This window comes from Phocoena phocoena, chromosome 10 (assembly GCF_963924675.1).
Source record: "Phocoena phocoena chromosome 10, mPhoPho1.1, whole genome shotgun sequence".
In the NCBI taxonomy this organism is placed as follows: domain Eukaryota; kingdom Metazoa; phylum Chordata; class Mammalia; order Artiodactyla; family Phocoenidae; genus Phocoena; species Phocoena phocoena.
Genome location: NC_089228.1, coordinates 37,603,481 through 37,630,997, shown reverse-complemented (window position 1 = coordinate 37,630,997; position 27,517 = coordinate 37,603,481). Strand labels below are relative to the sequence as shown.

The 27,517-nt window shown below is 55.2% G+C and overlaps 1 protein-coding gene across 2 annotated transcripts; it reads left to right on the top strand.

Annotated features, from left to right (window-relative positions):
• MAPKAPK3 (MAPK activated protein kinase 3) lies at positions 1-27,517 on the top strand. Of its 2 annotated transcripts, none has more exons than XM_065884873.1 (11): positions 1-100; positions 379-655; positions 18,902-19,041; positions 20,211-20,275; positions 20,737-20,816; positions 22,580-22,703; positions 23,904-23,979; positions 24,308-24,432; positions 24,927-25,012; positions 25,284-25,364; positions 26,071-27,517. In XM_065884873.1, the coding sequence occupies exons 2-11, from the start codon at positions 431-433 to the stop codon at positions 26,221-26,223; spliced, it is 1,155 nt and encodes a 384-aa protein (XP_065740945.1). In that variant the 5' UTR covers positions 1-100; positions 379-430; the 3' UTR covers positions 26,224-27,517. The 2 variants fall into 2 exon arrangements, with proteins under 2 accessions (XP_065740945.1, XP_065740944.1); XM_065884872.1 differs by having other exon boundaries at positions 18-120.

The window sequence follows — 27,517 nt, the reverse complement described above, 5'->3', positions numbered from 1 at the left end:
GCAGGCGGCGGGGTGACTCTCAGCTCTGGGCGCTCGCGGCTGCGGGCTTCGGCGACCGCCGCCCCTGCCCCTTACCGGCGCTGCAGCCAGGTGCGCTGCCGTCAGGTACGCCCTCGCCAGGTAGGCCCTCCCTGGGCCCCCTCCACCTCCCACTCCCGGGACCTCGCGGCCCTTTCCCCTCTTGACAGGTGGCCGGGCAGGACTCGCCTGTACCCCGCTGCGTGACCACCTCCCCCTGCCGCGGGTCCGTACACTGCGGCAGTTCGTTCCTCATTCCCAGCCCTGTCCCCCACCCGAAGCCCACTCTGGCTCAGGGCCTCCAAGGCTGGGGTGTACTGAAGAAGTCTGAACGGAACTCACTCTGCCTCTCTTTCCCAGGTGGCCCTGGACGCGCCAGGCTGGGGCCTCCTCTGAGCGCCCCGCGGGGGCCATGGATGTCGAGACAGCAGAGGAGCAGGGGGGCCCTGCGCCCCCACCAGGTGCACCCTGCGAACCTTGCTCAGCCGGCACTCCCGCCCTTGTGGGGCGGCGGGAGCCCAAGAAGTACGCAGTGACCGATGACTACCAGTTGTCCAAGCAGGTGCTGGGCTTGGGTGTGAACGGCAAGGTGCTGGAGTGCTTCCACCGGCGCACCGGTCAGAAGTGTGCCCTGAAGGTCAGTGACCCCTCACTGCCGCGTGGGTGACCCGGAGGGCCCAACAGCAAAGACCTGTGGGTACAGGATATGACCAGGGCCCCTGTTAAGCTTCTTATGCTCAGAATTTCATCTTCTTACTCCTCTGTAAGGTTGGACTCCCGGTTCTCTCTGCTTTATAGATGGGGAAACAGGCTTAGCCTTGCTAAACTCCAAGTGTCCCAGGGAGCAAGGGGTCAAGGGGTGGAGTCAGTGTGGGTAGAGCCTGCTGTACCCGGAAGCAGGGAAGGAGGGGCTTCTGGCTCTGGGTTTCAGGCTGGGCCTATGAGTTTGGGCCCAAGGGGGACCCTCACTCAGCTTGGCTGCCCCTTCCATGAGAAACTCTTCTGACTGGAATGGGTGGGAGTTTCTTTCTGCCTGAGGCTGTGTCCTCACGAAAGCTTGGGGTGGGGCTACATTCTCTTGGGTCCCCTGCCTGCCTAGGCTGGAGTGGGAGCCTCCCGGGGCTTGCTGGTGGGCAAGGCTGACGCCCACTGCACCTGTGTCCAGATGAGTCACTAGACCCATGTTGAGAGGGGGCGGCCCTGCTCCAGCTCTGACCCACCCTATTTCCTGGGCAGAGGGCAGCCAGCCATCTAGCCACGTCACACCATATAGGCTCCCTATAGGCCTGGTTAAGACCTCACTGATACATGTGGAGCCCAGGGAGTCCTGGAGGTGGCTGATCTAGCCATGCAGTTCTGGCTTAGGTCATATAGTTCTGGACCCAGGACCCTGGCCCGTACCTAGAAGCTCTTGAATCTGTCATCACTGAGAACTTTACTTAATTGCAGCCTGTAACACTGGCCACCTGGATAGGTAGAGTATGGCAAGGAGAGTGGCTCCTGGAGGTTAGAATACAGCTAAGGATCTCCTCATTTTACAGACATTGTAATTATGAGCCCAAGCCCAGAGTCCTGCAGATGTAGCTCTAATCTTTGGCCTGCATTTGCCAGCTCCATGACCTTGGACTAGGTCTTGGACTCTTGAAATCAGGTTTCTCTGCTCAAGGGTTGATGAGAGTTGATGTGAGCTTGGAATGAGATGATGCATGTAGAGTAATTGGTACAGGGCCTGGTGCAGGCCTGGAGAGGCTACAGGAGTTATTTAGGGCACAGAGTCTGCAAGTATCTGAGCAGGGGACCTGGGCCCAGCTGCCTGTGTCTCTCCCAGTGGCCCTAGGACTGATAGAGGGGGTCATCTCCCCAGGGTGGTCTTGGAGGGGATCATGAGGATGGGTCTGGAAGATGCTTAGGGCAGGGCTGGTGAGGCTGGGTCTCAGGCACAGCTTCTTTGCTTGTGAACCCAGCAGTGGAGTGGGGTTGGGAGGCCCTTTTGGAGCCCCGGGCAGGGGATTCTCTGAGTCCTTCAAGGAAAAGGAGGCTCTTCTGAGGGGAGATGGGGCTAAAGAAGTGAGAAGTGAGAGTCTTCATTCTCTCCCTCAGCACCATCTTAGCCCTTTCACTCCTGCTAGGGTCATGGTACAGTCTGGGTGGGCAAGGGGACGACAGAGGCCTCTTCTTAATACCAAGGTTTTGGCCTTGTGAGCCAGGACTGAGCTCTGACCACCCCCTGTGGTACTCTAGATGCTGTGAGTGAGGCAGGGGTGGAGTGAGAGGCTGGAGTTCATGGGCCCAGGCAGAACTGGCTTTAAGCAGGCCTGGGCCTAGGCCTTTCCCCGTAGGTGCTGTGTCTGACAAGTGACTTGGGGGGACTTCTGTCTGCAACAACTTCCAGAGCACCTCCTCTTGAATCTAGGGCCTCAGTGCTCTCTGTTCTGGACTAGGAATGGGGCAGGCCTAGAACAGATGCCCCTACTGTACCCCTTTAGGCTTCATGGGTGAGCGTGGCTAGGGCTATTGGCTTGGGACCTTCAGGACCTGGTGCTAGGTTAGCCCTCAAAGGGGACATGGATTAGATGTGCCCCCACCCAGCACTTTCCTGTTCTTGCCAAACCCCACCCCCCTCCAGTGACCAAGTCCCCACCCAGCTAGGTAGGGCCTCACCATCTTCCAGGATGGGATGAGCACAACCTCTAGCACATTGTACCTATACTGTGAGTGATGGCTCTAGCCTTGACAAGGTAGGTGGCACCTTTATGCTTATAGCCTCTGCCCCCTGCCCAGGAGGGCCAGGGCCAGGAGACCTCAGCACATGGCCTGGCTTGGGCCCCAGGAGCTCAGCCAGTCCATGAATGGGTCTCAGCCCTCTCTCTGCCTCTGCCTAGCCCTGTGCCTTTCTGCTTCCCTGGACCTACGTCCTAGGTTACCAGGCTGGCCCGTCTTTGTCTTGTGGTCTGGATTTGTCCGGGCCATCTCTGCCATTCTTGGTTTAGGCTAGTGTTGTGGCCTCTTCCATATCTGTCCTCTTGGCCCTGTTGCTTAGGGTGGTAGATGGTGCTTAGCATAAAGCCTGGAACACAGCAGGCACTCATAAAACAGGAAGAGCTGTGGTCGATGGCCCTGTAGCTCTTGCTGTTCTTTGGAGGCCCTAGAGAAGCAGGCTTCTCCTTCCTAGGGGGCTGGGCCACTTCCCCTTTCCCTCAGCCCCTGACTGCTGGCTTGGTCCATCTTGGCCTCACTCATACTCAGGAACTCTCTCCCAAGGCCAGCTTCTGCCACCAGTGCTGTCATTCCACTCTCCATTCGACCCTTAGCACTTCTGCTATCCCTTTGGCAGGAACTAGAGGTCTGCCTGCCAAGTATCTGGGGCAGGGACTGCCTCCTACTGACCTCTTGCTTGTGACCCCTTTCAGGCCTAACTGGTTAATTGACACCCCTTATTTTCACTCCTAACTGGACACAGACACCCCATCACATTAGACACCCAGCCTCTCAAACCTTATCCCGTATATGAAAGTCAGGACCTGGAGTTAGTGGTCAGAAGTCACGTGGCTTGATTGGGATGGGGGTTATAGCAGAGGCCTGAATCCCCTCCTCTCCTGACTTCCTGCCAAGCCGCCTTGTCGTCCTCGGCCTCCTGGCAGGCAGAAGTGACAGTGGTACTTAGATAAATAAAAACAAAGCCTTGAGGAGACTGAGGGGGTCTGCAGTGGGAGTCTTTCCTAGCCCTGCTCTCTGGGCTCTGGGTCCACTGAAAAGTGTTGGAGGCCCCTGGGGCTTCCAGTACCCTCGTCTTCCTGTCTTTGTCAAAGAGTAGAGTGGTAGGGTGCTGGATCCACATGCCCAAGAGATCCCTGCATTGCTCCATGGGTGGGGCTGGCCTGTTGGAGCTGGTGCTGTGGAGCTGGATTTGAGGCTGGGTGGGGCTTCCAGGCAGGCCAGGTACTTTCTCATTTGGAGCTGCTACCCCTTCACCTACCATCTCCAGACCGGTCAGATCAGCCTCTGCAGGACCTCTTGTTTACTGAGTCAACAAATCAGGAAGCATGTGGAGGGCTGGTGGCCTTGTACAACAGAGTTCCCAGTAGTGGTTTTACTGTACCCAAGCATCTCTTCAGGCTGCCCCTCTCCTGAAAGGAAAGAATCTGAGGAATTCAAGCACTACGACACTCAAGTGGAGCCTTCTGAATTGCCAGGAGTGGGCAACTTGCTTTTTAAATGAGGATCCTAAGGAGAGCATCAAACTCTATAAAATGCAGATAGTGAGATTTTGGGGCAGAGGGGGATTGTTTGGATATGCTTCACATCCTGCCCAGCTGGCCTCGCTCACAGCTTTAGAAGCTGTGCTCGTAGCCTACTGTCAGGATCCCCTTTGTTGGGACTTCCAGAGTCTTCTTCCCACCCCCACCCCCCAGGAACTGATGCCATCTCTCCAGCTTCAGGCCTTGGTGGTATGGAGTCTAATATTCTTGTGAATGGCCAATAGTTTTGCAGAGCGTTCTGTCTGGCAGGCCCTGTCCCAGTGTACAGTACATGTTATCTTCCCTAACTCTTTTCATTCCCACTTTATGGATGAAGACACTGATATTCAGAGAGGTAAACGACTTGCCCAAGGTGTATAGCTGGTGAGTGGCAGGGCTGGGATGTGAATCCAGGCAGTTTGATGCCAGAGTCTTAGCACCTAAGTCACCTCATGCCTTGTGCAAATCTATGGGGACATGGGAGGGTCTCTGAGGCTTGGCTCCTGGAAAGATGGTAGCAACGTCCTCCATGACACCACTGGGCCCCACGTGATACTGCTGGTGTTTGTCTGTATCTGCCCAGCTCTCCTCACTATACAGGACTCTATGCCTGTATAGTGGTAGTAACGCAAGGCCAGTGCACAGGGACCATGATGGCTGTGGGACTGCCTCAGAAGGGGTATATGGTTCATCTCAAGCCTTGTGAGTCTCAGACAAGCCCAGCCCAGCGAAGTCCAGGGTGCCACAGGGAGGAAGTCAGGTTGGTGAGTGGGCGAGAGGAAACTGTCAGGGCTGGGCCAGCCAGGGGAGGTTTCCTGGAAGAGATTGCCAGCTTTAATGCAGGCCTCTGGTCTGAGAAGGATATGGATGACAGAGGAGGGCACTGGGTGTATTGTGACAGCATGCCTGGTTTGCACAGTTCAGCACTTGTTGTGGAGTACCACTTCCCCACTCCCAGTCTTGTGTCCTGGTAGGATGTGGCTAATCTCAGCAGGGCTGGTGTCCAGGCCCTGACAAACTCTGCGGAGCCGTGGAGAGACCAAAGGGCCCTGTGGAAAAAGAGGCATTTACGTAGGGTTTAAAGGATGGGGGAAAGTGGTCAACGGTGTCTCTCCCTCTCCATTTGCCCACAACTGAGATTCATACCTCATCCCACCAGAGGCCTCTGTCCGTCTTTGGTGCCCTCCATCACTAGGTGGGCAAAAATCCTCCCTCCTTCTCCCAGAGCTTTCTTTCATAGCATCACTGGGACCCTTGTGGAGTACTATTGCCAGGGGTGCTGTAGGGGCTTCTGGGTCACCTGGGCTGTTGTTCAGTTCAGGGCCTGGTCTCCACGACATTAGAGGTCTGTTCTGTCTCTGCCTGTTCCCCAGGTTTGCACTTGGGGAAGCTGGTTTTCTACTTGGATCCCTCGTCTTCCTCTCCCAGGGCCTCCTTGGGACACCATCATGGGAGGCCCCTGAGAGGGTGCAGCAGGTGGAGCATCTGGCTATACAGCCCCCCAGCCTCCTTTGGTCCCAGCCTGGCAACTGGCTGCCACGTGTCCATAGGTGAAGGCCACCAGGCAAGAGCTGGGGATGGTGGTTATACCTAGGCGAGGGCGCCTTCCCCACACATCTGTGCTGTAAAAGTGTGCACCAGGCCCTACCTGGATAAGTGGGTCTACTGCTCTCAGGGCAGGGAGACCACAGCTCTAGTGGGCTCCCACAGGCTCCCATGTTTTCCCAGGAGAACTTCTGTTCTGCTGCCCTCCCTCCCACCTGTTCGAGGTCTTGTGTGGCTCCACATGAGAGGCTGCCTGGGGTTGAGAGAGGAGCAGGGCTCTGGGCTTGAAGTCCTTTCTGCTACTTTCTCCCCAAGTAACCTTGGAAAAAGGCAGTTTCGGAATTTTTTGCAAAACCATCGTCTTTGTGGTGCCGTTGAACGCAGGGTTTGAATATGTGGTGGGAAGCAGGATTCAGTCTTGGTAGCTAACTATCCCCAGGTTCCTGCTGTGAGACAGCTGGGTCCTGCAGGCACTGTGAGAGGGCAGAGCTCTCCTTTGGGGGGGGCCTGGGTGCATTTTTTGGTGGCACATTATTGGCCTTCATGAGGACTCACTTGGGCTCACCCTGCGCCTGGGGAAGCCAGCTCTTCGCAGGGTTTGAAAGAATGGTGTGAAAGAAACCACCGCCCCCGCTGTCCCCCAGCCCTTTTGGAACTAAGTAGATTAGGACCAGTGTAATTGTGATTAAAATTCTGCTCTGTGGGAACCGTGGGGGTGTGTTTAGGGCTGGAGTACCAGGCAGCAGCCGGCTGTTTGTGGGAACAGGGAGCCTCAGGAGGCCTTTTCAGCGCTGGACAGACCAGAGACACTGAGAAAATTGATTTTGGGTTTATTTGCGGGTTTCGGATTAGGGTTGCCCTTTTCTTTAGACTAGGGCTTTGTCTTTGCTACTTTCTCTTTGTGTTGCTCTCCCTTTTCGGTCTTCTTTGCCTCCTTGTCCCTCTCCTTTCTTCTTTCCCATCTCTGTTTCTCCTGCTGTCACTCAGTCCCTCCCCTCTCGGGCCCTGCCACTCTGTCTTGTGGGTTTCGGGCACGCAGAGGACAGATGGGGGCTGGTCAGGTGCTCGGGACTCATCCTAGTCACCCTGAAAGTCTGCCCCACCTCCTAGGGACAGGGTGGGGTGGGACAGGAAGGAGGAGCACGGCCGCGCCCATGCCGCTCACAGTGTTTCCTTCTGCTCCTGGCCTCGACCAGCTGCTGGCTGCCTTTGCCGCCAGAGCAGTGGAGTCAGCAGCATCTGGACCAAGTCTGTAACCTGAGGCATCCCCCTGTGGAGTGTGGGAGGTCAGCCTTGGCTGTGGCCTCTGCCTGTGGGTCTCCTTTTACGGCTCAATGGTCTGAGCCTTTTGCTTGGGACAATGGTGCAAGACCAGGAGCACTGTGACTCCCAAGGATTCCTGGGCTGAGGTTGGGGAGAGAAGGAGCCAGCTGAAGGAGCCCGCAGAGGGGCTAGGAGGGCTTGAGATGCAAGGTGCAGCCTGTGCAACTGTGTGCTGCTCCGCACTAGCTGGGAGAAGCACCCCAGAGCAGCTGGCTCTTTAGCCTGCACCCTGCACCTGCCCTCACCCCCACCTCAGCAAAACTCACAGTCTGTTTTCAGGAGCATGAAGGATCAGAGCCTTGACCTGCCACATTCATCGCCCCATTCCTCAGGGTTCAGCCTCTGAGGACTCATAGCTTGTTCCCTAGCTGTTTCCCCAACATAAACAAGGCCCCTTCTCAGGATGTGTCAGAAGGACTGGCCAGTGCTCTCCATGCCCTCTGGCAGGCAGCAGCATAGTGGGTGGGGATGGGGATAAGAGCACCCACTTATCCCTTGAATGCTAAACACAAACACAGCAGACTCTAAGAATGGGTTGTGATCACCCCCATGTCATGGAAGCAGAGACTGAGATTCATAAAGGCGAAGTAACCCTGGAACCCTGGCCTGTCTGGCAGCCAGACGGTGCCTCTCAGCCATCCTTCCCTGTGTGCCAGGCTCAGTGGGTATCAGGAGCTGGGCCCCTCTCCCAGGCCAGTCTGCCCCTCTGTAAGGTGAGGGGCTGGGCGCTCTGTTTGACAAGGGCCACCCCTTCTGGCTGTGAAGACCCTTTGGGTGGGCAGTGACTGTGGGCAGTGCCAAGCAAGCAGGCAGGTGGTGGGGCCCCCCTTGCCCGCTGCTGGGGCCGCTCTTGCAAGAGGACAGGCAGCGTGGAGGCTGACTAGAGGGTGCCCCGAGATGCCTCTCCTGAGCCAGCTAGCAATGGTATTGCCAGGGGAACCTGGTCATCTGTGGTGACACCACCAGCAGGGTATGTGTTCTGCTAGGGACAGGAGCTCAGGGGGTTATGACTCAGGTTTGAAGACCCCTCTGCACTGCGCTCTATGGCTGGTTCAATCCTTGAGTCAGCCGAGCCTGTACCAGGGTGTGTCCTTACCCTAAGAAAGGCCTGAGAGAGTGAGGGTGAGTCACTGCAGTCCATTCCCATGGCCGGAGTGTCCCTCAGTGCTGGCTGGCTGCCACCCTGGTCTCCCAGAGGGTGGGGCCTTCCTCCCTCTTCCACTTCCCCTTCCTCACAGCTACGGCTCCAGAGACAAGGAGACTTTCCCAGGAGCCAGCTGGGTGTCAGAGGCCTGGGAGCCTTCTAGCTGAACAGGAGCAAGAGAGAGAAAGGGACCAGGGGCCAAGGTCTGCCAGAAGCTTGGGCAGCCAGTTTCCCTGCCTCCCCTGGGAGGAGCCTGAGTAGGGCGATGGCTGCCGGTGCTCACCCAGGCCTGTGTGGGGAGCTGCGGGGACGTGGATGAAGCCAAGGGAAGCGGGAGAGATGCAGAGCAGATATGATATTGGCTTTGGGAAGAGCAGGTCTGGGGGGTGGAGTCAGAAGGTTCCCAAGGGTCTCTGCACCATGTCTCTGGGGGTGGTGCGGTCCATCCTCCCACCCCGCCCCCCCACTTCTTATTCCTTTGTCATCTTTGTAACGTCTCCTCCAGGGGAAAGAGACCAGCTGTCATTCTTCTGAGAGCTAGAGTGTGTTGGATCCCCTCTCCAGAGCTGACCACAGGCATGGCAAGATGGGTGCCTCAGCAGGGGTCGCCTGGGCATGGCCTCACTCACCCTGGTCGCTGCCTGTCCTCTGTTGCCCTGCGCGGGCTATGCGGGCATCACTGCAGCACAACTGGCCAGTTGGGGGCACAGACTCTGTGGTCAAGGTGGGGTCTCCTCATGAGGAGGGACCATTGAAGAGACATTTTTGAGATTAGAATAAAACACTTACGTTTGCTAAAAATTGTCCAGTCTTATGAGGAAGATGTCTTCTTTTTATACTGTCACAGAAGAAATAGAACCAGGGTAACGTTTCACCAGTTATGTAGCTGATTTTGACAGAAAAATCCTTTTTTCCTCTAAGAAGTTAGACGATAATAGAAGCTAGACCCTCTGAGTATGCACTCAGGGGGCTCGCAAGGCACCTGTGTGGCCTCTCCTCAGCCCCCTGTGGGAAGGCTGTGGGTAGGATGCTGGGATCTGGCACCTGCCTGGGGCAGAGGGAGTTCTGATCCTGCCACTTACACACTGTGTAACCTCCGGGAGGGGGAGAAGGTTGTAGCTCTTTCTGGCCCTCTTTCCCTGCCTGTAAAGCAGGTGCCGATAGTCTCACACATGCCTGCCCCCCTCCCTTCGTTGCCATGGGTGAGGAGAGTGCATATCCATTTCACAGATGAGGAACTGGGGCTCAGGGAGATATTAGGGGACAGGTCCAAGGTCACCACACACTTTGCAGAAGGGGACATTGCCCAAAAGGATGCATGGAGGAGTTGAGGATGTAAAGGTGTTTGCCACCTAGGAGAGTAGGGATGTGCCCTCTCCTCCAGTCTGCCAAAGCTGAGGGCTGGGTTAGTTCCCTGGCTTAGGTCCCTAGCTCTCAGCCTTGCTTCCCATGCCCCAGGGTCCCTCCCCTGAGATTAGCTATGATCTTCCCACCCTGGAGGGTCTGCCCCTCCTCACTGAGCCTTTCATAGCAGCGGTATCCATAGACTTTTAATTCTTGGTCTACCTCTCAGGATCTGAGACCATTTCTGTGACCTGCTGGATTGGAGGGAGTCTGCCTCCCTGGCTCCCAGAGGCTGCACCTGAATTTCCCCAAATTCTGGAGAATAGGGAGGTGAAGAGTGTGAGACCACCTCAGGGCAAGACCCCGGGGAATCCTGAAGCCAAGCAAACCTCAAAGCCCATTTCCACTCAGTGTGCACTTGGCACTGTGCTAATCTGAGCTCTCTGTGTTCTCATTCTGTCCTCGTGGCCACCTGGGAACATGAGTACTGTCACTGTCCCCATTTTCCAGATTGGGCCAGTGAGGCTCAGAGAGGTTGAATGGCCTGCCCGAAGCCGCAGGTGAGTGGAGGATGGAACTGGCCTCTGCATCTGGCATGCAGGTCTGTCTGACCCAGAGCCCTGTGGCCATAGCTGGTCTTTCATAGTGCATGGACCCTGGCCTGCTCCAGCTAGCACTCATGTTCCCACTGGTCCTCTCCTTCCCTGCCTGGGAGCCTAGCTTAACTCCCTCTTTCTGGAAGCATTCTTCCCCTCCCCCACCCCTCCCTATTCCTCCCCAGACCTGGCACTTCTGCCTTTGTTTCCACGTTTTCTGGGGCTGGGAGGAAGCAGACAAACTGAGGCCACCAAAATTTGGCAAATTGAAGGAGTTCTTGTGTTCCTGAGATTTGACAATTTCAAAACGCGTGTTGGCTTTCCTGCTGGCAGAGCTTCCTAGAAAGACGTTGGGCCTAGAGCCCCAGCCACTTCCTCCCCTCCCAGGACTCTGGTGGGAGGTGATTAGGGAGGCTCCCAGCCAGTCAGCCACTTCCTCCTGGTCCCCCCACCCCTGCCCCGGCCATCAGGTACCCCACCCTTGGCCTGGAATGGGAGCAGCTGTTTGGGGGCCCTCCTTCTTCCCGGGGCTGGCCTTCCCCATCTTGCCTGCTCTGCCAGGTTCTGGATCTGGAAAGAAAGGAGAAGGGAAGAGAAGGAGCCAGGCACAGTTCCCTAGGGCCTACATCCTCATCAAGCGTCCTAATTGGCAGCAGCTCGTCCATAGACCCCCAAATCCTTGAGTACGGAGTGCCTGTGGCAGCATTCCTAGCTGCAGCTCCAGGCCTGACCCTCAGGCAGGGCCAGTAAATGTTTGTAGGGGTCAGGAAGACATCTGTAAAATGTGCAGTCCTCCCTGGGCATGAGGGTTGAATCCTGTTGTCCAAAGGACTCCTGGACTCGGAGGTGGCTATGTGTGAACCATGTGACCCAGAGAAGCTATAGAATATCCTTGAGTCTCAGTCTCCTAAGCTGAAAGTGATGGTCAGTAATGCCCTTTTTTTTTTTTTTGCGGTACGCGGGCCTCTCACTGTTGTGGCCTCTCCCGTTGTGGAGCACAGGCTCTGGACGTACAGGCTCAGCAGCCATGGCTCACGGGCCCAGCCGCTCCGCAGCACGTGGGATCTTCCCGGACCGGGGCACGACCCTGTGTCCCCTGCATTGGCAGGCGGACTCTCAACCACTGTGCCACGAGGGAAGCCCCAGTAATGTCCTTTTTGAAGGGCAAGAGCTAACAGGTGTGTAACATGCCTGGCAGATGGCAGCGGCTCTGTGAACATCCACCACCGTTGTAATGACCGCCAAGGGGCAGAGCCTGGTCTAGCCCCAGGGCTGTGGGGCCAAGCTCCACACATGAAAGGAACAAAGCAGCCACCTGCATCGCCCTCACTGCCTAGAAGCCAACAGGTCTGGATCCAAGTTTTGACTCTCACTACCAAGCTATGTGACTTTGAGCAAGTCACTTAACCTCTCAGAGTCACAGGCTCCCCACAGGAAAAGGGTGATGCTGGTTCTCCTCAGGATGTGATGAGTACTGAATGAGGCGATATCTGTGACCAAGGACTGTGGCCAACACAGCACTGGCCAAACACCAGGGAGGGACGGTTGTTATGAAGGGTGTGCTAACCCTGTCTTGACTCCGTCAGTCCTTAGGCGTTCAGCTGGGGCCTGGGCATTTGGGGTCAGTAGATCATGTGAGCCGACCTCCCTGGAACTTAAGCTGCTGAGGAGGAGAAGTAAACAGACAGGGTGAGACGGAGGACAGGATATGGCCAGAACTTAACGAAGCGAGGTATGATCTGGCATGGGGCCAACTAATCCATAGCTGCAAAATTGGTTCCGTTAGCTCTCTTAATGAGCTACGAAAGCTGGGGAAATTAGTGCATGAGAGAATAATGGCACATGTCTGAGGCTCTAATTTGAAACCAGGGCTAAAAAGTTAGATTTGACATGACCAGCAACTCTCCAAATAGCACTGGTGCCCTTGTGGGGAGGGAGAGGGTGAAGTCAGTGACGGGGGGGATGAGTCTGGGTTTATAAGGAAGATACTGAGGCCTTAAAAAGGAAACTTCTGCTTCAAACCCTGAACTTGAGGTCAGTCTCTACCACCCCATCCCGAGGCTATGGCCTCTGCTCTAAGTAGGCAAAGCAGCCAGCAGGGGTCCCACTAGCTGGCCAGGGGCAAGGGTGCAGAGTATTAATAACCACCTGCTGCTAACAGCACAAGGCAGGGTGGTCTCAACAGCTGGCTGTAAAATGAATCCTGCTCTTCCAGCGATGTCTCTCATAAAATTAGAGATATGTTCCCATGGGAAAATAATCCCAAATAATTACAGAACTGGGAGCCAGAAGGGACCTCAGATATGGCTGAGTTGAAAAACTCTTAACAAGGAGGGAGTTTAGTAAATTCAAAGTGCTTTTTCTCATCTATAACCTCCCTCTGTAGAGAATTGGGGTTCTCCACAGTGAAAAAAATGAGTCGCAAACCTAGATTTTCCCATAATATTCTGTTCAGTTCCACTGCCTGAGTGTTTGGCGCTGAGCGTGTGTAACTGTGGTGTAATCGACAGCCCGGAGATGCAGCTCCTGAATGTTCCATCCTGCCCTTGCCTGAGGCTGGGGTGAGACCCCCAGGGTGGGAGAGAAGGTGTTGGGGGACACAGCAGTCCTTCCTGCCTCTCTCCTCTCTATCCTCTGGCATCAAACCAAGCTGGAATCCCAAGAAAGTGGAAATAATGGGACTTTAGTGGCCCACAGAGCAGTGAGAGGAAGTGGATCCCTGGCCTCCATAAGGTTCCCTTTGCTGTAGGGTTAATAATAATGTCTCTTGGGCTGTGGGCTGTCATGAAATCCAGAGTTCATATTTTTTAATTTGCTGCTGCCTCACTGATGGGAGAGATTATAAACCAGCTGTCTTCCCCTGGAAGGAGTGTGTGTTCCGGCACAGGCCACAGCAGTTTGGCCTGGGCTGCAGGTTCATTGGCTGGGAGTGTGGAGGTTGGGATGGAGTGGGAGAGACTGCTTGTCCAGCCCCGGGCCTTGTGTGTGTGTGTGTGTGTGTGTGTGTGTGTGTGTGTGTGTGTGTGTGTGTGTGACAGGTACTGTGAACGCTTTTACTTGAAAAGAGCCCATCCTGGGGTGAGCTGGATGTGGCCGCTGGCTGTGTGGGTGGGCATGTGGGCCTGGGAAGAAGGATGAAGAAGGGTTTGGGGGCTGGTCCCAAGGCTGTGTCTTACAGAGTCACTGCAGACATCCCAGCTCTGTTTGATGCTCTAGGAAGGCAGACAGAGTACTTTTACAGCTCTGGGCAATGTGAGAATGTGAGGTGATGGCTCCTGCAGTGGAGATGGGGCCTCAGTGGGAGAGGAGGTCTGAGCAGAGGGTCTAGGCTTGGTCACCTGCCCAGACAAGGCTGTCACAGGTTGAGTTGTAGCAGCAAGACCCCCAGTCTTTCTTTTTTTTTTCTGCAGTACGCGGGCCTCTCACTGTTGTGGCCTCTCCCCTTGCGGAGCACAGGCTCCGGACGCACAGGCTCAGCAACCATGGCTCACGGGCCCAGCCACTCCGTGGCCTGTGAACCGGGGCATGAACCCGTGTCCCATGCATCGGCAGGCGGACTCTCAACCACTGCGCCACAAGGGAAGCCCAAGACCCCCAGTCTTTCTTGGGCACCTCTCTGTGCCCAGTTCTCTGCTAGGCACTTCAGAGAAATAGAAAATATTGCACAAATAAATGGACAGATGGATGGGCCTTATTCTCTGAAGGGATCAAAATCAACATCACAGAGTCTGTAGACACAAACATACCATGGCCCACACACTGACACACATTCCCCAGCCCCATACCACATACACCCATACACACCCATGCACACACCCCTTATGTGCATGTACTCATGTGTACATTTACCCATGTTTCCATGCACACATACACACACCTACTCACATCCCTGCTCGTGCACACACCCATGCACCTATGCACACATTTATTTCAGAACAAGTTTCCCAAGTCTTGCAAGTAGTAGTTTTGGTCAGTGCCTCTCTGACTTGGGGCCACCCCCTCCTCTCATTTCCCCTCAGGGAGGGGTTGTCTGGATGCTCTCTCAGGAGTCCTGTTCTCCCTGTCCAGCCTTACGTTACTCCATCCTGGTGGCCCCAGGGCAATGACTTCATCCTCCAGAGCCTCTTTTTCCTCACTCTATAAATTGGGGCTGATGGTCCCGCCCTGCTTGCCTCACAGGGTGGCACCAGCATTCCCATGAGATAAGGGAAAAGAGTGTTTTGTAAACTGTAAATTGTTTTCCAAACAGTCAAATGATGCTGTTGTTTTCTCAGCTCCCGAACTCAAGAGTTCCTCCACCTACATGTAAACCCTGTGCTTGGGTGGAAAGGGACACAGCGTGGAGGTAGGGAGGAGGCCTGGCCAGTTCTGAGGCTCCCATTCCACCTGGAGAGCTAGAGGGGCGTGGGCCCCTCTGCTCTCAACCTTTGCTGGGGTCCACTGTCTGGTGGGGTTGGTAAGGGTCTCGGCTGTCTGGCTATGGGCTCTGGGGGTAGGTGAGAGAAGTTGGCAAAAGAGAGTGAGGGGAGAAGGGAGAGGTGGAAACCACGTCATCAAAGACTGAGGCTACAGCATTGTCATTTGATCAAAGAAATATGGTCTCAAATTCGATGCTTGTGTAACTTCAGTGGGGGCCCACAACTCAAGGAGAGCTGGGAGCCCTCACTTAGGAGGAAGCCAGGGTTCCGTCTCACAGGCGTATAAGGGAGCCTGCTGGGCACTAGCTGGAGCTATGGAGCTGTCCAGGAGCCATCACAGACCCTCCAGCTTTGGTGGACCCCTGGGGGGCTCAGGGGATGTAGGATAGGAGTTAGGATGGGGTACAGGTGTGTTGTGTTGTCAGAAGGCCACCCCATCTTCTTTTCTTCCCAGCTGTGGCTGGGGACCAAGACACCGGGTGGCCCCCAGCAGCTTCAGGCATTTGAATATGGGGTCAGTGGAGACCAGAGGCTGCTCCATGGGGACAGTGCTGTGAGAGTGGGACTACTGACCCCACTTTGCAAGGAGTCCCTGACCAGGGGTCCTCCCTGTGGTTCCCATCCCCCCCAGTCTAGCCCAAGCCCTGCATCTTAACACAAAGGAAACAGAGACACAGAGAGGCAAAGGACCAGCCCCAGGTCACACTGAGAATAAGAGTAGAACCTGGGGCTCCTGTCTCTTAGCCCTGTGCTCATTCCCATGCCTGGGAAGATGGGGCTCTTGCTGGGGGACACCTTTCGTGAAGGATAGTGAAGCCTCATATACTTGCATGAATGAAGCCAACTTGTAGCAATGGCCTTGTGGGCTGGAGGAGTCAGGATGGGCTCCTTGGAAGAGGAGGTAAAGTTCACCAGAGAGGGTAGGTTAGGTACAGTGGGGAGGAAGTCTGTCCAGGTTGTCATGTCTTTCATTTGTTGAGCCTTCCTGGGTCCTCAATTTAATCTTGTTCTCTCCTCATGATGGGTTGTGAGGGTTTCTTCCCTTTATCCCCACTTTATAGATTTGTTCATGAAATCTACAGATATTATCTGAGCCAGTGCTCTGTGCCAGTACTGGGACCCAGAGGTGACCAGGCAGACTGGCCCTGCCCTTGGGGGTCCACAGTCTGAGGCCAAAGGCAGCACAATGCCAGCCTGACTGGGGAAACAGCTGCGTAATCTGGGGCTGGTTATTTCACCTCGCTGTGCCTCAGTTCCTCAGCTAAAGAATGGTGGTAATAAAGTCCCTTCCTCCTAATGTTTATCAAGTGCTCAGAACAGAGCCAGGCATACTGAAAGTGTAACATCTATATGTGTGTGTTTGTTTAAAGAGTTATCAAAGGAACAAGTTAATTGTAGGTCGTGAGCAAGCGATGCACAGGAGGGAGGAAAAAAGGGTGATGATGCGGGAGCTTTCTGAGGAGCTGGCAACATTTTCTGTCTTGATGGGGTGTGGGTCACAGGGTGTATGCAACTGTCAAAATTCATTGAACTGGACTCTTGAGATCTGTGTATGTAAAGTGTACCTCAATAAACAAGCATATATAGAAAGAAAGTAAAATAAAGGATGAGGGGAGAATAAGGACCCTCGAGGTCCTCTTTAGATAGGTTGTCAGGGAGGGCTTCTGAGAGGAGGTGTCTTTGGGGGTACTCCTAGGAGAGGAGAAGACTTTGGCAAGGGGGAAGAAAGATGAGAACACTGAGCCTCTAAGAGGTTTGGGGATGCACTCAAGGTCACCCTGAGAGATCAAGAGAGACAGCCCTGGAGATTTCTTGGCAGCTGGCCCTGGGTGGGCCCAGGTGCAGGGCTCTGTAATCTCCCCTTTAGAGAGACCTGGAGGCATTTATTGTGTTTTCTAGGGGCAGTTCTCTCCCCACCCCTGTGCCTGTTCTCAGAGCCTTGGCACTCAGAGAAGGACTATTTTAATCCATGTGGTAAATGGGATCCTAAATATGGACTGAGTAGGGTGGGAGGCATTGAGAGGCTCCAGCTCAGGACAGCTCCACCTGCTTCTCCTCCTCAGCAAAGCACAAGGTGCAGGCTCAGGCCATCCATCGTCCTCTTCCCTTCCCTTTCACACCCCTGTCTCCTTCCAGCCCCATGCCCATCATCCCATCCTTTGTTTGTTCAGGAGCCCAGTGTTTTCTGCCAGACCCCAACCGGGGACTCCCAGGTAATCCCGACCTGTCTGTACCTTCAAGCTGCTTCCAGCCTGGTGGAGGTACAGAGGCAAAAACCACTGAGGGAGGTGCTGGGAGCACTTTCCAGAGGAGGAGACGTCTGAACTGACACCAGAACCTTCCTCAGAAAAAGGGAGTTAGCCCAGTAGAGGAGATGGAGCAAGAGTGCACCTGGCGTAGGCAGAGAGTGAGGCCTATTTGGGATCAGAACATACATCACTCTGACCAGAATCAAGTGCTCTGGGGCCAGGGTAGCAGGAAATGAGCTGAGAGAGGAAGATGAGCTCTGGATGCCAGGAGAGGAGGTGGCCTTTATACAGAGCACTAGGGGGTGGGGATAGGTAGTAAAGGACCAGAGAGAAAGAGGTAGGGCTGAGGACCCCACCGAAAGCATTTCAGCTGTGAGCTTGGGATTTTAGGAGAGAAGGGAGAGGACCCTGATATCGGGGTTGGGTACCAGAAGCAGGGCAGAGTGAGGAGAGGGTCCAGGAGCCTGCCTGGGGGCCCTGGCAGGACATGGTCAGGTGGGCTAGGGAGGAGGTGGCAGGAGGCAGGGAGAAGTGTTAGGAGGCCAAGCAGAGAAGGGGTGCAGAGAGGACAGAGCAGGCAGGGAGGATGGTGCATCTTTGGTCCTGTGGCTAAAGCCTGAGGTGCCCGTGGCTTGAGTCACCTCAGGACACAGTGTGGTGGGGGGAGCTGATGTGGTGAGTGGGGTGACCAAGCCTCACCCACAGTGCTGTTAAGTAAGAAGCCGGTACTTGGGAGCTGTGTGGGCAGAACAGAGGAGGCAAAGGCAGCACGAGCAAGGGATCCATGGTTTCCAGGCTGGGAGTGTCTGCCTGCAGCCGTCTCCATGCACACCCCCATTCTGGACTGGTTAGTGGAGAAGGAACCCCGGAGCTGGTGGAGGGGCTTGCCCAGCTCCTTGCACCCCACACTAGGGTCAAGCTCCAGAGACCAAGGGTCAAGCAGATGCAGGGATTCGTTTCTGCCCCAGTTGATCTTTGCCTAGAGAGCTTGGTCCCAGAGCCTGCCCACACATGCCCTGGCAGAGGGGAAACCATCCTGCAGGAGAAGAAAGCAAGGCCCAGGGTGGCCCAGGGTCCGGCGGGTACTGAGCAAGATGGAGCTGGTCTGAGCCTATCTTGGGTTCCAGCCCTGGTCTTCAGCCCTGTTCAGCCAGGAAGCAAATGTGAGCAGCCTTACTCGGGGGATGGCTTGTCCCTGCTCTCCCCATTCTGGGCCACCTCACCCTGCAGGCTGACGTCTCCACCCCCTGCACCTCCTCTGAGCATGACCACTTCAGGGTCTTGCTCATTTCCGGTGATTGGCTGTAAGGTTGACAGCCACAGCCCAGGGCTGAGTTAACCTGAACAAGGATCATGATGCCCACCCACGTGCTGCCTGCCTTGATGTGATGTATCCTGTGGGGATGACTATTATTACTCCATTTTACAGAGTTGTGGGCTGTGGCTTGGAGCTGTGAATGTTAGCTTGAGGTCACAGTGAGTCATTGGAGGAATTTAGCTCCAAGCCCAGACCTCACCCCGCCAGGCGGTCACTTCCCTCGAGCAGGGTCCTCCTTTCTGCCAACCTCTACCTCTGGTCCACAAACCCTCATGCCATCTCACTGTAAAAATGAGGCTCTGGCGATGTGTGGCTCCTGGCCTGGTGTCTCACAGGTGATGCGTGATTTGACTATGAAGTCCACTCAATTTCCACCTCAATTGCTGTCCCCAAGAAGGGAGGCAGGGACTTCTCTGGCCTCTGAGTCCTTCCAAGCTTTCAGCTACTTTTCAGGGCTTCCTGAGCTACCAGCTAAGCTGCTTGAAGCTGACCCTCAATCAGGTCCAGAGGCTCATTGGACCACCAATCAGGAAAACCTGGATGTGAATCCTCATTTTGCCCTTCATAAGCTGGGGGACCTTAGGCAGGTCACAGGCCTCTCTGAGATTACGTGTCCTTGTCTGCAAAGTGAGGGCAGTGGCACTACTGGGTGGCTTCTGGGAAAGTGGATTTTAGGCCTGACAACCTTCTGTGCCTACCTGCCCTCAGCTCCTGTATGACAGCCCCAAGGCCCGGCAGGAGGTGGACCACCACTGGAAAGCCTCAGGCGGCCCCCACATTGTGCGCATCCTGGATGTGTATGAGAACATGCATCACAGCAAACGCTGTCTCCTCATCGTCATGGAATGGTATGCTGGCCCACCCTGCCTCAGCGCCTCATTAGTACCCCTGTGGCCCCCAGGCTCCCGCCATTCTTTAGGGGCTGTCTCTGTTCTTCAGATAGCATCTCTGGGAGGCCCCCCGCCAGCCTCTGAAGGGTCGCGGACCTGCACAGCTGGCCACAAGGGCCTTCCTGCAAGGGTGGGAAGGAATCCACAGGGGCTCTAATATGGCCTCCCTGGGTATGATTTCCACTCTGTGAGGAGGGGCTGGAAGAGCTGAATGTAGGGGGTGGGGGAGAGATGTGGGGAAGAGTGGGAAGTACACTGTCCCCTCAGCTTTCTCCTTCCCACCTGGATTGGTGCTCCCACGGCCCCACCAGGTGCTGGGTGATCAGGGCCTAGATCCAGGAGCCAGCGGCTTTCTCCACCCTGGGCTTCTCCCATGAGCACTGTCGCTCAACCCTAACCTTCCTCAGACCCTGGGCCCTGTGTCTTGGCCTCCAGCTCCTCCCTGTCTGCCTTTAAAGTTCCCCCTCACCCCACAGTGTAGCAGCTCTTGAGTCAGATTTGGGGTTCAGATCCTGGCTCTGCCACCCACTAGCTGTGTGACCTTGGGCAACTGCTAACCTCTCTGAATCGCTGTAACTCCCATGTAAAATGTGGAGGGAGATCTTGATGTAGCGTTCACCCTGTTCATTCTAAGTGCTCTATGTGTATTGCTGAATCAATCTTCACAACTCTGTGACGTTGGTGCTATAATCCCTGTTTTACAGAAGAGGAAGGTGAGGCACTGAGAGATGAAGGGACCAGCCCAGGATTACACAGCAGTGCACACAAAGGGTTTGCCCAGGGCACAGCACACAGTAGGTGCTCAGAAAACAGTGGCCATGATGATGATAACTGACATATCCTTCCTCACTTGGGGAAACCTGGATGAGGGTGGGGCTGCCAGGTAGGGTCAGTGCCCCTGGGAACACAGGTGCTCCCTGGTTAAGATCCTCCCCTAGTTCTAAGAGTTGAGTTCAACCCACCCAAGCCAACAGCCCACCATGCACCAGGCTCTGCAAGGCACAGGGAGGCTGAAGGTGACCGTTCCCCAGGAGAAGAACAGCAGGGCTGGAGGCCTGAGCCCATGGCTCGGGGTGGGGGCAGGTTGATGCCTGATTCTCCACCTCCCTGCCCACTTTCTCTAATAGCATGGAAGGCGGTGAGTTGTTCAGCAGGATTCAGGAGCGTGGCGACCAAGCTTTCACTGAGAGAGGTGTGTACGTGCAGCTGCACTGGGGATTTGGGCTGAGATGGCTCACACAGAGTTTCTGTGTGATGCTGGGCAAGGCCCTGCTCCTCTCTGTGCCTCAGTTTCCCCAGCTGAATAAGAGAGGGTGGGACAGAGTGTTTATCTCCCAAGGGGTTCTGTGAGTCTGTGACACTTTGCCAGAGATGGGCTCTCCATGGCCTTGGGATGGAGGACTCCATGCCTCTTGGTGCCAACCAACAGTTGAGCTGGGGAGAGGTAGCCCAGGCCCGCTGAAAGAGCCCCAAATGAGATGAGGGCATCCCCAAAGGAAACTAGGGTGACCAGGGTATGGGTATGGGATGGGGGCCCTGGGTGGGAGGAGTGCACCACCTTGTGCTTTCCCAGGAGGGATGATGGGTGGGGCCCCCTAGGCTGCCTGACCCTTGACTGACATCAGTGACCCTCTCCTCTGTCTCTGTCTGCAGAAGCTGCAGAGATCATGCGGGATATTGGCACCGCTATCCAGTTTCTGCACAGCTGGAACGTTGCCCACCGAGATGTCAAGGTGAGGCTCCAGGATCCAGGTTCGGAGACCCGGGAAAAGAGTACCATCCACAACCCTCAATGGTCCCAGCATCCACTAGATGGAGGCCACGTTCCTTGGTTGGCATTCAAGGCCTCTTCCCCCTGGCCAAGACTGCTCTTCTCAGCCTTTTCTCCCATGGTTCCAGCATATTCATTCTGCTCTAGCCAGATGGGTCTCCTTGTTTCCTTCAAACACTGTATAATCCCAATAGCCATAAGAATAATTGAATGCCTACTTCAAGCCAGTAGTCCTGATAAGCATCTCATTGAATCCTCACCCAGCCCTGTGAGATGGGTGCCATTACCCATTTGACAGATGAAACCGAGGCTCAGAGAGAGATTGTCTTGCTCAAGGCTGTGCAGTTGCTGCACTGGGATTCGTGCATTCATTTGTTCATTCAGCAAGGATTTTGTGGTGACAATATGCCAGGCCTCAGGAAGGGGCTGCCTTACAATGTTGGGGCTTCCGTGAAGTAACAGCCACAGTTTCCATAGGTGGAGCCTTCTAATGTCAACATTTTAGGGGAAAGAAGCCATGTGCTGGGCACTGGATGAAGGAGCAGAGGTAATCCCAGTTGCTGGACCTGCTTGCCCTTCCAGTGGATGGGCTTGAGAGATGTTCTCTCCAAACTTCCTATCCAGGGAGGACTGACTCTTACAGGTGATCAAGATCAGATGGATGAAATGCAAACCGAGGCAGCCTTACATACACACATGCACACACTTGCATGTGCCAGCCACCATCAGAGTAGAATCTGCAACTCCTGGGCCCTCAGGCCCACACTTAGAGCATGACACCCCCAGGCTTATTTCCTCCTAAGACTGGGCAGAGGAGACCTGAGGGCCCAGCTGCTGCATCAGGTTCTTCCTCTGGCTGACTACTGCCAACCCATACAGTTATTCTTTGATTTTGGATACACGAGGAGCCGCAACAGTCTCACCTTTGCTTTATTTTGCAAAATAAACCATTGCTTTATTTTGGCCCTGGCTTCCTTTTTTTCTCCCAATCGGAGAAAAGCCTTCTGCGGAGAAGGTTCCTTTGTATAGACCAAAACTGCTTCCCTGTTTTTAATCCCAGTCCAAGGTTGCATCATCTCAAACAGGACCTGAGAAATAGCTTTCACTGGCTCCAAACTGGAACTCCATCTAACACCCATCCTTCTACCCCAGCTCTGCCGCTCCTCTCCATGGGCCTAGGTCCTACACATTCATTAAAAACCAGCTTCAGGGCTGCCTCCTCCATGCAGATTCCCCACTGCCTTCATCCCTCAGACTCTCTGTGCTCTGCAACCAGGAAAGATGGCCTCTGTGCAGCTCCTGGGGTCTTAGCTCCCGGAGCAACCTCAGGGGGGCTGTCCTGCAGGCTCATTCTGGGCTGGGTACAGGCTGTGTGCTTGGCAGCACTGGCTCGCTTGCAGCCCACCTTCCCCCGGAACCCTCATTTTGGCATCTCAAGGCAGCATCACCAACTCAAGCTCAGAATTTCCTGCCCCTGGGCTCTCCGTGGCACTCGGTTATCTGCAGCCTTGGTTGAACAACTGCCTCAGTTTCCCCTCTGTGAGATGAGGTGTCACCTCTCAGCCACATTAGTCTCCTCCATATTTGGCCCATGTTGTTGGTTGCCAAGACCCAGGTCTTTTTAGTGAGATGGACCTGGCTCCTCCTGCATCAATCTGGATGAGGGAAGATTCTGCCCCCACCTGGTGCCTAACTCCAGACTAATGTTTTCTCTTCCTGGCCCAGCCTGAAAACCTGCTCTACACGTCCAAGGAGAAAGATGGGGTACTCAAGCTCACTGACTTTGGCTTTGCCAAGGAGACCACCCAAAATGCCCTGCAGACTCCCTGCTACACTCCCTATTATGTGGGTGAGTCCTCGGGATATGGTTTGTACCTCTTTACCACACCCGCCTCACCCTGCTGTGGTATGGGGCAGCCAGTGGGGTGCAGAAGCCAAAGGGTTAAAGCCCAGTGAGGAGGGAGGGGAGGATTCTGTCTGCGAGGAGGCGGTGACTGGGGGGCCGGAGGTTGCAAAAATATTCTCCCAAACTTCAGCTTCTGCTTTTGAAAATAGATCCAGGAAAATTCTGGCTGTGGCCTGTGAGCTGAATGACATCACAGTGGCTCTAAATATATACGTGATAAAAGGCTGCCATCAGCTTGGGATGGAGCCCAACTGCGGTTGTTTTTCTCTGGTTTTTATCTTCCTGGGAGTCATATTCAGAAAGTGGGCAGGCATTTCCTCCTACATTAGAGGGATGCAGGGTACCAGCCACCTGCCTTGTGGGAGAGGGTCCCTTAGGTGAGGGCATGGATGGGACCCGGGGTTGTACACATACCCACGCTTCCTGGAAAAGCTCCCTGCTCCTCTGTGAGCGGGCAGCCCCCAGATCTGGAGAAGTCCCTGCTGAAAGTGCCCCTTCCCAGAGAGTGGGGTGATGACTCGTTTTACAGAGAGCTCTTCTCCCTCAGGATAAGCCTTCCAAGAGCTGTTTAAGGGGTGGGAAGCCCCCTGAGACAGCTGGAATGGCACTCTGTTTACCAGAACATGTTTTGCAGTATTTTGACTTAGAAATCTTCCGGCCTACCCATCTCATTGAACAGATGGGAAGACCAAGGCCCCATGGGATGGTAGTCAGGCTGACAGTGGAACCCAGAGCCCTGGCCGTGGCCCCTCCTTACCCATGACCTCGGCTGTACATTCAGGTGGCAAGGGACACAGGGCAGCTGGTGGGCTGAGGCCCTCTCACCTACGGTAGGACCCCATCGAACCCCAGACTGCCCTCCTCTCCCTCTCCTCCCACACCAAGACTGAGATGGCCCAAAGTAGCTAGGAGGCTATCATTTCTTACAGCCCAGTCTAAATTGGGATTATTTTATCTGGGAGCTGCTTTTCCTCCCGCAACTTCACACACATGCCGCCTTCCCAGAAGGTGCCAGACACCAATCTGCTCTGCCCCATCCCCCAGCTTGGGCACCTGCTCTCCACCTTGTCCAGGATTTAGGCTCCTGCCTGGGCTTGAGGACCCTTGGGACTGAGGCCCCTCCTGTGCTCTCTGCCCTGGTAGCTCCTGAGGTCCTGGGTCCAGAGAAGTATGACAAGTCATGTGATATGTGGTCCCTGGGCGTCATCATGTACATCCTGTGAGTACCATCCATCTCCTGCAACCCCGTGTACCCTCAGAACCACTTCTGCCCCCGCCATCCTTGGTGAGGGGCTTGAGCAGGTCACTCTTCAAGGAGGCTGCCCTTCCCTTCTGGTCATGGGACACCTCTTCTTCAGGCTCCCTGAAGGCTTCCCCATGCCAAGGGCAGATGGTGGTCCTGGGATGAACACCAGAGTTCTGAGGGCTGGTATTATTGCCTTGGTGTCTGGCTGCCTGTCTCCCCAGTCAGGGTCTTGGGGGAGGAGAATGGGTCCACCCTGGCGCTTCCCCCACACCTGTGCCGAACAACCTCTGCCCTCCCCTAGCCTATGCGGCTTCCCGCCCTTCTACTCCAACACGGGCCAGGCCATCTCCCCGGGGATGAAGAGGAGGATCCGCCTGGGCCAGTATGGCTTCCCCAATCCTGAGTGGTCAGAGGTCTCTGAGGATGGTGAGTGAATCTCTGCCCCATCTTGCTCCACTGGACCCCATAAGCCTTCCTTCTGGGAGAGAACACTTTGGTGTCAAACCGACCTGTATTCAGATCCTAGCTTCCCCAACATCCCAGCTTTGTGGTCCTAGGCAAGTCACCTAACCTTTTTGAACCTCAGTTTCTATATTTGAGCCAAATGGGCTCAAAACCTGCCTCCTCAAAACTTCCTCTAACTCCTGTTCATATTTTCCCTTTGGAGACCACAAACAAGTCTGCCTCATATCAATTATCTATTGCTGCCTAACAAATTACCCCAAACACTTAATGCCTTAAAACAAGGAACGGTTATTAGCTCACTGTTTCTGTGGGTTAGGAATTTGGGAGCGTGTGCAGAGCTGGTGGTGTTTCTGTGGGTTAGGAATTTGGGAGTGTGTGCAGAGCTGGTGGTCTCTGGGAGGGGGGGACTGGCTCTGAGGAACTTCGCAGCCTCACCACTCCCCTCTCATCACTAGCCAAGCAGCTGATCCGCCTCCTGCTGAAGACAGACCCCACAGAGAGGCTGACCATCACACAATTCATGAACCATCCCTGGATCAACGTGAGTGCCACCTCATTCTATGGTGGGCAGGGTGATGAGCTTGAGCAGGGCTGCCAGAAGAGTGACGGCTCCGGAGTCCCTGCCGTGGGCCACAGATGTGTGGTAGTGCCCCACCTATAACCTGCCTTTGCCACCACTCATGTCAGGCTCCTTTACCTCCCTGAGTCCCCGTTTCCCCATCTGAGACTGGAAGAAAGGGGGTGGGGTAGGGCAGCCAGTGTTGTCCCGGGTGCCCGCAGGGTCTGATCCACGGGCCTGGGGCTCCTTCCAGCAATCGATGGTGGTGCCACAGACTCCACTCCACACAGCCCGAGTGCTGCAGGAGGACAAAGACCACTGGGATGAAGTCAAGGTGGGTGGACTCTCCCTCAGCCTCCCTGCAAGTAGCAGGGTTTTGGAAAAAGGGACTCCACGGTGGTGACCACCCAGAACCTGGGTCTTCGGTCCCCTCTCGCCTTATGTCAGTGACTGCAGCCGTGGTCTGACCGTGGCACTTGGAGCACTGGGCTGCGCTACCCCGTTCAGGGTGGTGCTCCTGGCTCACGCCCTCAGTGAAGGGGGGCTTTGGGGTCAAACCGAACAAGCTTTGGCCATAATCCCTCCTATGATTTGCAACATTTGGGAGGGTGGTCAGCCTGCTTTTAGACTTAGGGGAGGCCATATTTGAGCCTATGGGGCAGCAGCTCAGAGCCTGGGGCAACCAGGGCACAGTCTTCAGGCGCTGGTGCCCTGGGTGCACAGCAAGACGGCGTCCCCTGCAGGCCTTGTGGTTCTGAGCAGGTGACATTGGTCCAAGTCCCTGCCCTACTTACCCTTGGTATGGTCCCAGGGAGTCACTATACTTTCTGTGCCTTTTTGGATAAGCTCAGTGTCTACCACAATGGACTAGAGTGAAGCTCATATGAGGCAAAGGGATGGGCCCAGTGCTGGCTACACAGGGGGCTCTCAGGCAGCATAGATGGTCACTGCCATCACTGATATTATTAAGGGGCTACTCAGGCAGGAGGTGATGTCTCTTGAGGTCAGTGTACCTGCCCTCCCCCCACATCTGTCCCCAGGAGGAAATGACCAGTGCCCTGGCAACCATGCGGGTGGACTATGACCAGGTGAAGATCAAGGACCTGCAGACCTCTAACAACCGGCTCCTCAACAAGCGGAGGAAGAAGCAGGCAGGCAGCTCCTCGGCCTCTCAGGGCTGCAACAATCAGTAGCTCATGCGGCTGTGGGGAAGCTGGGCCTCAGCCTGGAGGACACAATGGAGGGGCCTGAGGCCCTGACCCAGAGGGCCCAGGCTCATGGTTTTTAACAAAAGGATTATTTTTATTATGTTTTAATTTGTCACTTGGAACTTCAGGATGGGGGGACGTGGCCCTGATCCTTCAGAATTCCAGCCCAGGTTCAGGCCCTAGACAAGGGCCAAAACCTGGGGGCTAGGGAGCCACCTGCTGCAGCTGCAGTGCCTTTGACCAGAGTGGCCTGAATGAACTGTGACTTTGTCCTGCCCTGGGCATGGCCTTAGACTTCTAGGCCACTGGGAGTTGTGGCTGGGCGTCCCTTCTTCTGTGGAAACAGCTCCCTGGAGGGTGGGCAGATGGGCCTGGCCTTGGGAACGGCATCCGGCCACTGGTTGTCATGGTGACCAGGGACAGAGTTGCGGTCTCTGAATGCTGAGTGAGTGAGCAAGGGAGGGAGAGGGGCAAACGAGGGTCTGCGTGCCTTCTTGGGGAGGCTGCTCTCCCTCACGCTGCATGCCTCTCTCAGGCTCACCCCTCTTTGGTCTCCCTGAGGCTGCAGGGTCAGTCTGCCTGGCTCTCTGGGTGGTCCAGCCCTGTCTTGCTGCAGCCCCATCCCACAGGGTCCTTGGAGTTCTCCTTGCACAGAGTCCATGGGCCCAGCATCCTGTTACTACCCCCCACTCAAAGAGTAGCCTCTCGTCTCACTGCGAGTGGGAGGTATTTTTAACCCTTTTTTTTTACTTTGGAAATGTCACTGTGACAAAAGCTAAAACAGTTACCCTGCCCCTACCTGCTCACCAGATCCCAGGCAGGAAAGCCTTTCCTTAACTGTTCATCCTCTACTCTGTCTTGATTGATGGCAGGGGTTGTCTCTTGGTGCACTTTTGCGAGAGTGGAGAGCTTGGGGCAGGGCCAAGGGCTCCCCGTTAATCAGGGGTCTCTTTCTATCCTCCGGGTCAGACCCGAGGCAGCGGAGGGCTGCTGTGTGACGCTTAGAGGGTCTGGTCCTGGCTTTGGCAGAGTCAGAGCAGAGAGTGCCCCTTCCTTGCTGGTCCAGGGTCACCCAGCCCCACACTGCCCAGGCAGCCTCAGGGTGCTGAACGCCTGATATGGGCCTGGCAAGTGCCTGACCCCCGGCCTGTGGCTGGTTCCTTACGCTTCTCTCATGGGCAGGGAAATCCTAGACCACGTCAAATAGGGTGGTCACACTTTTTGTAAAACACTGCTGGGTTTTACATCCAGATATTAGTAAACAACATTTTGACATTTT